This window comes from Macrobrachium rosenbergii, chromosome 47, assembly GCF_040412425.1.
Source record: "Macrobrachium rosenbergii isolate ZJJX-2024 chromosome 47, ASM4041242v1, whole genome shotgun sequence".
NCBI lineage: Eukaryota > Metazoa > Arthropoda > Malacostraca > Decapoda > Palaemonidae > Macrobrachium > Macrobrachium rosenbergii.
This window is the reverse complement of record NC_089787.1, coordinates 21,593,105-21,607,572: the sequence shown is the minus strand read 5'-3', so window position 1 is coordinate 21,607,572 and position 14,468 is coordinate 21,593,105. Positions and strand designations below refer to the sequence as shown.

General features: G+C 37.2%; 1 protein-coding gene across 13 annotated transcripts in view; it reads right to left on the bottom strand.

The window, feature by feature from the left end:
* The window catches only part of Flo1 (flotillin-1), a 60,200-nt gene that overhangs the window by 19,785 nt on the left and 25,947 nt on the right, over window positions 1–14,468 (bottom strand). For all 13 annotated transcript variants that reach the window (XR_010850675.1, XR_010850676.1, XR_010850677.1 and 10 more), the window contains 5 exons: window positions 8,323–8,538; window positions 7,596–7,676; window positions 6,733–6,839; window positions 6,403–6,613; window positions 4,329–4,493 (listed from right to left, as the gene is read on the bottom strand). Coding sequence is in view for 10 of the 13 variants with exons in the window: in XM_067090151.1 (XP_066946252.1) it covers window positions 4,329–4,493; window positions 6,403–6,613; window positions 6,733–6,839; window positions 7,596–7,676; window positions 8,323–8,538 (780 nt within the window). In the remaining 3 variants the exon portion in view is untranslated. The remainder of the gene's footprint in view (window positions 1–4,328; window positions 4,494–6,402; window positions 6,614–6,732; window positions 6,840–7,595; window positions 7,677–8,322; window positions 8,539–14,468) is intronic.

The following is a 14,468-nucleotide window of genomic DNA, read 5'->3' as shown; positions in this document are numbered from 1 at the left end:
TAAGGGCGGACAGACAAAACTAAACAAGAGCAATAGTTTTCATTTACATAAAACTAAAAATGACGAGAATTCTTTTGATCTCTTACATAAAGTATCTATCATATTCAGCTGCATTCTTACTACAGCTGGTATAAAGTCATCTTCAAGAGAGGAATGTGAAATATCCATACCCTAGCATCTTGAGCATTAAAAAGGGGAATTCGGGTAGCTAATTAGCTCAGTGCTCTGGTGTAATGCTTAACATTCAGCAAAGACATAAACAAGCTAAGTAAATATGCAAAGTGGATGATCATGGAAGAACGATTTAACGACATGCAATGTCTACAACAAATAAAACGAACCAAGAATACTAAACACACCTCCTTGTCCCTACAGAAACCTTTTCTACACTTCCTAGCATCTTCAACTGAAATACCAAATAAAACTTTAAATAACAATAGCCAGTCCGCACAAGCTAAAACGGCCATAAAATGGCAGTTGTAACATCATTCAACAAAAAATTATAGGAAAAATAAAATAAACTGCAAAATGACCTTTATGACAAAAGTTTCAGAGACACAAAATGACCTTTATAACACCCAACCAGTTCCGGAGTATTTTCACTATCAGGCGTGGACCAACGAAACCCAAACATCAGCTAATGATAGATGATACTGGTGAGCACGCTTAAGCCAGTGGACATGTGGGAATCATTGGTGAATGTGTGAGGTGCATCCCAAGACGTCTGTCGTGCTTTATTCAAGTTAGTGGTGGAAGATATGAATGTTATCTAAGTCTCCGTCCCAGTTTCAAACAATGAAACCTGTGGTTCTTAACCTTTTTATTACTACACCCCCTCTGAGAGTTGGTCCTTCCCTCCACGGCCCCCTTGCATCTATGAGTAAAATTCCCTCCCAGAGTTAAAGGAAAATGAAAAATAAAGAGCAAGAGAAGGGGTGTTTTTACTCTTAAGCCCAATGAGTCTAACTAGAGTAGTAGACTATGGGAAACTAATGTTAAAAGGCGATACTCTTGCATTTTTCCAAAATCTTCTGAATATTAGTTCCTCACTCTCGTTAAGAGAATTATGAATATAAAAAGAGAATTTTTTATTGTTCCCTAGGGCTTGTGTGACCCCCCCTGGAAATTCCTGATGCCCCCCAGGTTGAGAACCACTGAACTAAACTAAATGGTCCACATTTAATTTATGACTCAATGAGGGGATGTTCAAGTTACTATTTAAACTAGAGGCTGCTACTAATAACTAGTAACTACAGAACTAAAATAACAAATGGTGGTAAGAACTGGGTGATTCATGAAGAACGTTAGCTGTTAAGTACAACAACAATTATGAAAACCATTAAGTTACAGTTCACTGAGGAACGTGAAGTTGTGAGTACAGTACGATGCCGCAACTTTAGACTACAAAACATCAAGATAAACAGAGAGACTGCATTGAATAACAGAAAACAAACTTAAACCCATAACCCATTTATACTGCACTAGTTACAACTGCAAGCAACTTCCATTCTGTTACTGACGTTCCTAAACCATCAAAATAAAACAGCGGAATGTGTTTGGTGTACGACATTGACGTTCATCAACGACAGTAATCAGTTATTCATTATTTATCATACTGCTGGAAAAAACTACAAAACCAGCTGGTTTTTACACCAGCAAAGAGAGTCCATAAAGGATCAGCTCTAATCCTAACACACTATTTCCCACTGAATACACTATTTACTCTTCTCCTGCCCTTACAATTCACTGTTCTAATGGCCATGTTATTCCTTCTTCTTCTTCCTTCATTTTGAACTAACTTAACCCAGAAACTCACAGAAGTGTGCCAAAGAAATTAAGACAAGACGAAAATACCCTTCTACCAACAAATCTGTCATAAAGTTAAATGTCACGAAGCTGAACTCTAACATCAGTTGAAATTTCTAACACTTTTTGCCAACTGTTGGTTATTTAATTATTTTACAGGGAAATAAACTAGCAGCTATCGATTTCCAACAGGTTTCTTACATGTTAAATACCTGTATTCAAATTCCTGCCCATATAAATTCCTACCCTAAAATAAAAACCATGGAACTGATTTTAATGAAGACTATATAACCAGTAGAATCTTCCAGAATACTAATACTAGGTGATACAAAGCAAGTTATAATCTTCCTTTCAAATCTACCCGAATCATAAATTACCATACATATTACCCATATGGTACTGTGCAATGTCATCTCAAAATTTCATATTTTCCACCACTATACAAAGGGAACACTCCTGCAGAAACGAGGATATGAAAGGTGAGAAACTGTAGTGAAGAGACACCCATTCATCTTACTATATTACATAAAAAGATTATTCCTCAGAGGAAATATCCTCATCTCCAATAATCTGTTTAACCATACGACTTCGAGGACGCTTTGCACTCCGTTTCGCACGGGGACTCTTTGCACTGTGTTCTGTTACGACAGCCTGCAGATAATACCAGGCAGAGTGTTTATATACTGTCAAGCAGATGTTAGAACAACAAGCTTCATTGTAAAATTCCAGAGATGAAATCAAGAAGAGTAAAGGAAAGAGTAATTTTAAACAATTTGACTCGATATATAACCAGAAAAAAATATGACAAATATAAGTACAATGTACAAGTTTGTTTTACAAGAATAATGCGATGCAGGCAACCCTTTATAGAAATGGGTCCAAAACTCATATTTGAATAAATCCACAATGAAAAAAACACCTCAGTTTCTTTCACTACATCACCACAAACCAGAATTGGACTGAATATTGTAACCAACACAGCATCAACTGACTATTCCTTGTCAAACAATACCTGTATTCTCTTGATGATTTAAAAAAGCTGAAGAATCTTGCTATTACATTACCACACTCATATTCGTGGTACTAATTCATCTGGCACATGCATTTTTGAGCTTTTAATCACTATTAATATCAATATATCCAATATACTTTTCTGCGTCAGGTAAGGGATATCAGTTAAGGGATATAGCAGCGGAATCAATTTGCAAAAAAGGCACCTGAAGAGCAGGAATCCTGAAACCTTTCCCAGAGGAAAGGCAGAAGAAAGTGAGGCTGATGGGATAATGGCTGCATAACTTTTAAAATTCTACCCTTAGCTACAATTTCCATCTTTCGTTCAAAATTAAATTCTTAGAGCAAGCACAGCAAATCATATCCTACAATGGTCCCATGAGGTGTTTACAGAAATCTCCTGACAGTTAAAATGAGATGCTTGAAGACAGGACTTAAACATCCACAACAGCCTATATCGTTTCCTGACCAAAAGCTAAAAACCATGAACTGACTGTAATGACAACAATAAAACCATGTGAATCTTTCAATATATGCAAGCCACATACTATGAAATTCAAAGCTAGTTATGATCTTTCTTTTAAACCTACTGAATCATGAATACCCATGCATGTAATTGTATGGCACTGCTCAATTCCAGCGTTCAACTTTCATATTTTCCACCACTATACAAAGAGGACACTTCTCCATAAAACTCATTAATCTCCTTACTATACGGTTCAAAGTTCATTCCTCTGCGAAAAGATCCATAGCTTCGTCAATGTCTTTCATCGTAAAACTACGAAGACGTTTGGCACCTGGTTTTGATAAGACACCCTGCAGATAATACCAGGTACAAAGCTTATAAATTGTCAGGCAAACATCGAAACAGCCAGATTTATTATACAGACCCAGAAATGATATCAATTATTATGAACAATAAAAGAGAGTAAATTTATACCTTTTACCTTGACAGAGCAGAGAAAAACAATTATGACAAATGTAAGTTCCAGTTACAAACCTGTTTTATAGACATAGAAGAGGATCAAGTTGCACATATTGCAAAATAAGAGCAGAAATCACTAAAGCTCTCGCAAAGGATAGGCAAAAGAGAGGAACGAGCAGCTAATGGGAAGATGGCTGCCCAAATTTTAAAATTTTACCTTGGCTCTTATTTTCATCATTCATTCGACAACAAAGTCTTAGGAAGTCGAGGAATGTTACGTGCTTTTCTCGTTGTGCTGTGACAAAAGATTTCCCACTAATAATGAAGCTTTGCTGATTTATACTGTAAGCTACAGTATACCAGTTCTGTGAGCTGTTTACAGAAACTCCCAAACCTTTAGCACGTGACACTTGAAGACAGGAATGAGAACATCCACAACAATAATTTCTAGACTTGATGAAACCCCATGACAAGAGTGTAGTGGAGAGACAAGAACAGATACACTCATTTTCAGTTTACTGTAATCCCAGCGAGTGGGAAAAAACCAACACAAAAACATTTACGACGACGATGAGTGATCTCTTACCTTTGTGACGTCGATACCAGTCATATTCTTCACCATGTGTGGAACTTTGCTGATAATGTCCATGACTTCGCCAGTTAATTTTGCGGCTCCTACTTCAGACTGTCCGGTGCTCACCATCGTCAGCTTCTTGGTCTGTGAGAGAGGCGCTGCGACTTCGGCGGCAACCTGGAAAGGATCGCGTGTTACTGAATAGCGTTTACTGAAGCAGTAGGTCTACTTACTATTAAGTACTATAGTTTAACCAGACCACTGAACTATAGGCAAATAACCTTTTTGTGTCAGTGAGCCCCTATCTGGAGTCTATTTGAAACAACATAATTATCATTATATCACACATTACATTACTAATGTATTATACAATTCACTATGCATTTATGATAAGTCACACAGCCATAAACGAACAGTTGTCCTTAACCTATGAATAGATTGTCTTTCCCTTGACCATTTATTTGTCTTCTTACTTTCCCAGTGTCTGAAAAAAGAGCACTTCCTTCTGAAACTAGGGATCAAGTGCTATTTATTCTGACATCTCAAAATGATGCAGTGTCTGAGAATATAGAAAAGAGTTATAACGCCATAAGAGATACTAAATTAATCACATCAAAACAAAATTCTGAAGCACATCTTTTCCTCTGTTCAGCGTTATATCAAGTACCTTTATCATTTTGCAAAATGAATAAAGAGCCTTTAAAATCTAGGACACTTTTCTTTTCAGGAAAAACGAAAGATAAATATTATGCACATGCTAGAACAACCCAAAGGCTATTAATTTAAAAATTTAATTCAGTGCAAACGAAAAATATAATTATGGTCTGAAATTTAATGTGATTTATATCCCAGTTCCATGCCAGATTGCATGAACACAGGACACATCTAACTCAAAAGATTTATTATTAACTCAAAGCCAAGAGCTTATTCAGACATTTTCTTAGCATGCTCGTTGCATGCTCACACAAAAAATCACAATACAAGATTGGTAAGTTGCACAAATCCCGTTTCTGTCATACTGTAGCAAGGATTACTCTAGCTCACGGCAAGCTACATGACCGCAATTACCAAGCTCGACAGGCAACAGAAAGCTCACTAAGCATACTAATTCTCAGGACTTAGCAGGTGCAAAATTGGAAAAAGGAAGAAGTTCGGGAAGAATTTACAGCTGGGGAAACGCCACTGTTACCACAAGGAATTAGAGTGAGTGGCTAGATGTCAGTCAAGCAAGAAAAGTGAGTCTTGGGTACAGTACAGTGTTCTTATTACTTGGCAAACTGATGTACCTTTCGTTTTCGAAAACGGCCAGTCCTGCGAGAGTTGAAATTTTAAAACTTGGTGGTGTGGTCAAGCTACTTCATTATATGTGTAAAAATGCAAAATGAACTGGTGGGTATTTAATTTCACTTTACCCGTTAGAGATTTTTAGAAGTGAACATTTGCAACTTTAAAATGCTGCTCTTTCAGCAAGACAGGCAGGAGCTTGAATTTGTGCTATTAAAGAGGTCTACTTTTTCAAACTGCAAATTTTATCATAAACCATCTTTGACAGTGCAGTATATCGAAACTGTTTACCGACTGAGAAGCAACAAGGGCCTCAAAGTGAAGTGGCCTTCTATCAATCCTCTCATTTTAAAGAAGTCAGTGTGTCAGAAAGATATTGATCAGTAGGTACAACAAATTCACATCCAAAAGTGTATACACCACCCTACTTACAAGGGAGTTACGTTCTGGACGGGCGTTTGTAAGTTGGATACTATACTTTTCATGCTATTTAAGTACAGTATGTATAAAACCAATACAGAACTGTACATTTTGTCATCCTAAAACACTGTACTGCACATACAGTATACTATATGCAGAGAATAGGCGCGCAAAACAAAATCTGAACTTATGGGTGGCAAAGGGGAGCGATCCGAACAATTTTAATTTGCGATAGCGTTTGTTTGTATCTCTGAATGTTTGTCAGTTGAATGTTCGTAAGTAGGGTGGTGTCTGTGCATTCACTGGGACAAGTTACTATGCAGAGTAAGACTAAGGACCTCCCTCTTCATTAACAAGGCTACAACAAAACGAAGCCACTCACCTTTGGCATAGTTGCTAGGTACATCTCCAGCATGGCAGCTTCCTTGTACTCCTTCATTGCTTCTGCTTTCTGTTGCATAATCAGGGCCTCGGCCTTTGCCTTGGCTTCAACCGAGTAAGCCTCAGCTTCGCCCTTCACGCGAATGGCTTCGGCTTCGGCCTCGGCCTCCAACAGCGTCTTGTTCCTGGCAGCTTCCGCCAACTTTTCGAGCCTAGAATGGAAGATTCGTTATCAAACATTCCACAAACAAAGTCCGGCATCTACGTGAACAATCACCATATTCTCACACAGCTATAACATTAGAAAAGTAGATTTCCGGTGGATAATCACTTGAACTTCTCTGCATCGGCTGCCTGCTTCACCGTGGCCTCCAACTCACGCTCACGGCGCTGGATTTCCTGGTCCTGGATGTGGACTTCTTGGGCTCGTTCCACCACCTAATTCAGAGAGGGTGGATGGTGTAATGGCAGTTTCTAATATTGAAACTAAGTCATCAATCAGCTTTACTATACATTAGGATCTTATTTACAATGAAGCAAGGTCTTTTTAAAATATTGACTTCATGACTCCACCTTCATGAACAACATAACCTAGCAGAACAGCTCCTCATGATAAATGAACCCCTTTTAGTATGCTTCAATGAATAATGGATCTTGTCGGTTATCGAGCAGGTCTTTTATTACTGCTACTGTGTCAAGTGATCGCTACAGTATTTGAATTTGGTTAGTGATCTACTGGCCTCCTCTGACACAATACAGACAGTCCCTGGTTATCGGCGGGGTTCTGTTTCTGAGGGTGTGATGATAACCGAAAATCACTACAAACCGAAAATCGGTGATTTTGGCGCTTCTTCAGTGATTTTCAGGGGTTATTGGCGCCAAATAGCGCCAATTTTCGGTTATCGGCGCCTCTGTTAGGTATGTATCGGCGCCAATACCCAATTATCAACGCCGATAAGTGGAAATCGGCGATTTTCAGTGCCGAAAATTGCCAATTTTCGTCACTAGACAAGCCCCATAAAACCAGATCGCTGTTAACCAAGCCCGACATTAACCGGGAACTGCCTGTAAGGCATCTTGACACAATGATTTGTGCTTCTGTAAATACACATTCTAAATTACGAGTACCAAGTGGCTATTCAATTTACTTTCTGTTCATGAAAGGCATAACTACAGCAACTGAAAAAGTTTAACCTTGATCTGCATCTGTTCCTCCTTGATTTTCTGTCGAGTTTTGGCTGCCTGAAGTTCGTAGGCCAGTTCAGCTTCAGCTTTCTGAAAAATCATATGAATGCCTTTAGTAAAATCAATACATAATCGGGTGTTTTGTTATTGTAATTGAACAGCTCGGCCATACTGTTACCCAAGCCAGTGATTGTTTTTAACAGTATGATACGAACTGTTATAGAAAAATTGCTTTTCAACATTATAATACAAAATATTATAGGAAAAATATGGACACTAGACTGTCAGAGGTAATTACACATGAACAACAATCAAATGATTCAAATACGGACTACAATAATGCTATAAATACGTTAGGCAGACTGTGAGTCTGGTGCGGTGTAAAATCAGGAAGTTATTTACGTACAGAGACATTCGAGAGTTTGAATTAAACATCTGCAATCAAACTCTCCTGTTAGTTATTCTACAGCAGTGGTTCTTAACCTTTTTCATCCAATGACCCCCCAAGACTCTTCAGGATATTACTGTAACCCCTATAATAAATTTTGAAATGGTGAACCTTGTGAAAAGGTAAGTTGCACTCACCAACCTGGTAAAAGCCCAACTGGCTAATCCAAATGTATGAAAATAAATTATATTCTCCCAAACCCTTTGTGACCCCCTGAGAAACCCCAAACAACCCCAGGTTAAGAACTGCTATTCTAGAGCTTCCAATCATGACCAGGAAAATTCTTACCTTGGCATTTACTTCCATGTCGTAACTAGCTTTCTTCAACTCAAAATCACGCTGAGCCTTTGCAATTTCCGTGTCGTTTATGTACTTGGCTGCCATACGCTCTTCTTCAGCAATGGCCTCCTTAATCTGCGAGTCCTTCGAAGCCTCCGCTTCACCGATGCGAGCGTCTCGCTTCACCTCTGCTGTTCGAGCCATACCGAGCGCGTCCAGATAGCCCTTTACAAAGACGACGGGAAGAACGTTTAGTGATCGATGTGATAATATATATAAAAAAAATCATTACTACTTTGTACTCTATGAAGTCATCTTACATGGGCAATCAATAGATTACTACCACTATAATCAAAATGGTTTCGCCAGATCACTAAGAAAGAACAAAGAATGCTCTTGGAAATTTTAGGGAAGGGATAAATGTAATGAACTTACAAAATACTCTATGGTATACAACAATAAGCAACTGGAAACCTCTGGTACTATTATACTGTACTGTACTGAAAAATTATCACTGCTAAATGCTTTCTATCCATCAAGGTATAATACTTAAACTTTAGGAAATTAACAACAGTTGCTAGAACAATCATGAAAGGGGGTAGGGTTGTGAAAGAGCAAAATTTCTGAATCTCTACAATATCTTTGTGTTGAAAAAAAAAATCTCAGTATCTCAAAAAGTACAAAAAAACATTTCAAACTAATGCCATTCACAGCAGCGATTTTAACTGAATACGGCAATAAACCTACAGTACCACATTCTTTAAAACGCTAAGCAAGCTTAGCCAATGTTTAGACATTTCACTTAAAGACTGACAACGGTGCCCAGAAGCAATGCAGTCGTGAGACACAGTGAAAACGTCAGGGCATTCCGTTTACGTGAAGACTGCATGGTAAAGTGTGCAAGTTATCTGAACTTGAGTTGAGTACGGAAGCACCTACTTCAAATGCTTAATAAATGAGCTATGCATTGCTAAGGAGTCAATGGATAAAGAGACTAATACACTATGTTTATGTTGAACAATACTGGCATAAGTAAGAGGAAAAGCAAATGAAATTTAAAACTGACATAAAATCCACTTGGGGAAAAAATAAACATATGCAAAATTTATAGTAAACAGCGATTTCGAATGAGAACAAAAAATTTTTTACAAGAAAATCATAATCTTTTTGTTCATCTGAAGAGGAAAGTGTCTTTATCAGTGAGATGGAGGCATCACCATCTTAAATGCGATGAACTGTACAGTGCTCGACAATGAAACGTAAACAAGTTCAAAAAAGCAACACTACAACAATGCCACTACGTCACAGCAACCAAGGCCAACGAACTAAACAGAACTACGATGGTCGGAATTCCACATTAATTGGTGTGTACACAAACGGAAATGGAAACCACAAATAAACGGTGATAGATTCATTCAGGTCTCTACAGCAATCTTTAGCCATCATCACATTCCTTAAGTAAGATAACGTAACTTGTACCAACCTCGTGGTGCTCACCTCAACGCTAAAAGATCATTGAAAATGAGTACCACGGCATAAACGCACTGCTACAATAGCACCTTCATGTACAGATATTTCACGTACTTTAGGAAAATCAGTTAAGATCAGTAACAATGTTAAATCTTGCCAAGTGTAAAATGTTTCCTGTAATGTTGGGATGTATATTTACCCTGTTAGACAAGGGACAAACCATTAGCTTTACTCAACCTTACATTGTTCAAAGTAGTTACCACACAGGCATTCAGAACTAATATCTTGCTACCCTAAGGGGTGCAATTTCCGCTCTCATGGGTCAGACCACACCCTAAACTTGTCTCTATCTTCCATTTTTAGTGGTGCTTGCGGCTACATATTTTCTGCTTTAGTTTTTGCTGCTAAGTGATTCCCCTGAGGCAGTTTTCCATCTAATTTCTATTACAGTGTTGCAACTTCACTGAATACTGCGGTATATAGCAGCTGCTACGTTTTTATAATATTTTCGTAACTAAGTCAGGGAAGGAAAAAGTCCTCCTAAAGAAACTAGTGCCTCAGTTATCCCAACGCAATTTTTTGCTGGGTAGTGACGATGAAACAACAGAAAGGATCGTAACAGGTGCTCTAACATGAAATACGGAGCTGAAACTTAACCAGTTAGCTTTACAAAAAAGGAAAACCTGATAATTTTATTCTGACTGTGTAAAGGGAGTCCCTGTACTTGTAAAATTACTATTATTTTTAAAACAAACGTGATGTTTTGTAAATAAAATACTCGCTGTAAAGGCACCCTCTCTTACCTACAAATGGGGTCCCCTACGACAACAAGATCTTGATTTGTTAACTATATGTCTATGCAGTCAACCACTTTGAACCAACATGTAAGGGTAAATTAGGCAATGGTCTATGTTTTAAAAACAAATAAAATTGAATAATTGGATTTCATAAACTCAATTCTTACAAGAGGCATAACCAGAGTAATATTGCACTGTATCACCCATTTATTACATCATTATGAGGATAAATGGCCTATAACCTAGTCAAAATATGCTACACATCCTATGCATTATATTCACAACATATTCTGAGTATCTATTTATAAATCCTGAGGACAGAACTCCGAAAATCTCCCATTTTTTGACTTACAGAGATTTTCAGAAAGGTTGATACAACTCAGGCTATACAGTCTTCACAAGCTAAAATCTATTGGGAATTATAATCTCCCAGAACTCTAGGTACAGTAATAGATATCAATTTACTAAAAAATTAATGGTATTAATACTTTTCTCACAAAGGTAGCTGCTACAGAACTGCTATGGCCATAAATCATTCCTTGATCTTCACGTCTCCAGATATTAAAATTACTGTATTCTTATATAATTTAAATTCTTCTTAACAGAGACTGAAAAACAAAGGCTTTGATACAAATGAAACAATCTTTTACGTAAGCCCTTTTTGATTTATACCCTCAAACGACTTACCTCAAAGTTAACACTGTCGATATAACTCCACTGTAAATATAGCTCCTAAGTACAACATACCACTAAAATTCCAACTTCAACATCAATTCCTAATCATTCAAGCAGTTGTGATTCCTAGCCAAATCAAGCAACATTAAAAATGAGTCTAAAATCTAACAGACAAAAATCTGCATGCACAAGAACAGAACATTCATTACAAAAAAAATTAATTTTAAATGTAACTAAGCCAATACATATTCTACTGACTGCAGATCTAAATAAACTAAAATAAAATGGTAAAAATTCAAAAGAAATAAAGAGATAACTGGTACTTAATTGCTGTGTACAAAAAACGTATAGGGGGCTATAATAAAAAAAGATGGACTTGTCAATCAATGCACGACTGCAAAATTACCTCGGTGAGTTAAATTTCTATCGAAAAGCCACATAACGATACATGTTATGGCTACTTCCCATTACGAACACAGGCTCAATAGTCTCGGTTGATCATAGTAATTACTGGACTACAGATTTTATTCTTCTATATTACAGATAAAAGGCTTTGCAATCAAAATACTGATGAAAATCTATTACAGTATGCACCATCTAATCTTCAACAGGGCTAAATAACACGGCAAGTTAAATAACATAAAAACAAAAGATGTTAAGCTTAGTCTGCCCTTCTGAACTGAATGAGGGCTTGAAATTTCTTACTTAATAAACAAGGATACCAAGGGCCCTTGTTTTATTTCTCCAAGGAATAATACTGGAACATAAACGAGCTTCAATTGAAAGGAATCATGGCGAGATTCCCAAAACCAGGTTTCCTTTTGTGCATGCTTCCAAATCTGATACGTATGATCATTACGGTATACATTTTGGTGCCTACAAGTTCCAATAATCAATGTACCTAATTACACTTTACCCATCTATTAGATAGCCTAAACTACAACTACAAAACTCTATGAATTCTAGAAAATAGAAAATAAACAATAACTAGAAAATCAACCTCAAGGTATGACGACAACGCAAGGAAACTAAACAGCATAAGGCCTCTGTGAAATTCCACCACTCATGTCTTTCCTGTGCTTTTACGTCTGCTAATCCCTGTCCATCTCCAGCCTCCCTTCTCACAGTTCTCATCCAAGTGGGTCTGAGACTTCCAATGGTTCTGGTGCCAACAGAAGCCCAGCTAACATTATCTGTACTATTCTTCCTGGGCAAGAAGGACATTTCCAAGTTATTTTCTTCTCCCCTTCATTATTTTGTCTACATGTGGAACTTTTGGAAGTTTCCTTATAGTATCATTTCTCACTTTATCCTGCCATCTGATTCCCTAACAGTCTTCTTGAAGCTTTTTTTTTTATTCGTCAAAATCTTTTAGCTTCATTGTTATCACTGATTGTACTAGACTTATGCATATCTTACTTCCTCTTCAATTAGAATTATATGTAAGACTTGTATAACATGGTCGAGGTTGACTGTCAGTTTCCAAGGTTGTATGTGACAGTTTATCCTATTTATCACATTTTTACTTTTGGTTCCTGTGTATGCATTATGCACTACAGTAAAAGAAATCTTGAAGTTGACACTAACATCATACGATGTCAAAAATTATACGTCATTCCTTAACTAACTCAAAAAATTCAGAAACCATCCCACCTTGACAACATCTTGTCTGGCTTACGATTCCAGGAACTCACTAAGGAACAGCCAAATGTGAGGTTCCACGTCATGATGGCATAGCATCAGAAACTTTTAAAGCTATAATGTTTAAAAACACAGCTAAACTAATTGCTGCATTTTCATTACTTAGCTTTTCTGGCAAGTACGCGTACGACACAAAAACCATAATAAACGTTTACATTTCAGCTTTTCTTGTTAAGAGGTTAGACATGGAGTAAGTTCTCTAGATTCTCCCATCCTGTGCTCTTCTTGCATGGGTTGCAATCTCATCTGTGTCTTCGTCCATGATTTCCTGGGCCTTCTGTACGACTATAAAGTTAAACTTACTTCATCCATGTTTTCCTGGGCTTTCTGTATGACTAGAAAGTTAAACTTAATGATTAAAGAACAATGGATAGCTCAAGGAAGCTGACCTGATTTGCATGAACATTTTTGCTATCTATCTCAATAACTATTTCTTCAGGGAGTTTTAAACATTTTTGATAAAACTATATATAATGAACAAAATGGACACTTCTTAGACTGTCTCCAAATAGAATCAATTAAAATTTCCCATACCTCGGAAAGCACTTGCCAAGGTATGATATGAGCACCAGCAAAACTATTATATATAAGAAATGTGTGTTCAACAGTATTCCAAAATTTGTTTTGGTCCTGTGTATCAACATACAAAAATATTAAAGTACTGTACTGTATATCATTTTGTAATGTGGAATAAGAGAATGGGTATATTGGAGTTTGAAACAGCAGGTATTGGCAGATGATGCAATACTGATTACAATGAGGAGAAACTGCAACAACTATGGCGTGAAAGAGTTCATAAAATTATAAAATATAAAACTGAAGGGGAAATGACCACTGAATGTTGTTACTGATGGCAGAAGCAAGGTTGTGGCTAATCTGTATAGGTGTCTGTGGGTAAAATAGTAATCTACTTGAGAAAGCCAAGGACATGCAATGGTTGCAGAAGGCATGTATTGGAAGAGATTTTGAAAGACAGCGCAGTGAAAAGATCATATTACAAATAAAGAAGTGGCAGAGAGTGTGGTACCCAGCAGCTGGAAAACAAAATGATCTCTGTAGTGAGAAGGGATAAGGAGCAGAATTCAGAAAAACAGTAAACATGGAAGGGATAAGGAGCAGAATTCAGAAAAACAGTACACATGGAAGTGGGTATATGAAGGCCTGCAGAATGACCAGGAAATCACTGAGATGGGCTAAACAATAATTTAAACCTGATGGGAGTTCAGACAGGAAGTAAAGAAGACAGAGTAGCGTACAGAGAACTTACTGCATGTCTAAAACTAGGCAGGGAAAAGCTGATATTAAAATGTTTATCATGGCAAATGATGACGGTTTGCAAGTAAATACAATGAGTGACAGCTTGACGACTGTACTAATTTACGGATTAGGTGAAGGGGGAAGGTAGCAGAATTTATTCAAAGATTTGGAAAAGATCAGTGTCTTTGTAAACCAATTTTTCAGCCTACCCTAGTTTTTTTTTTTTTTACTTAGTCCTTGAATATCTTACTAGGC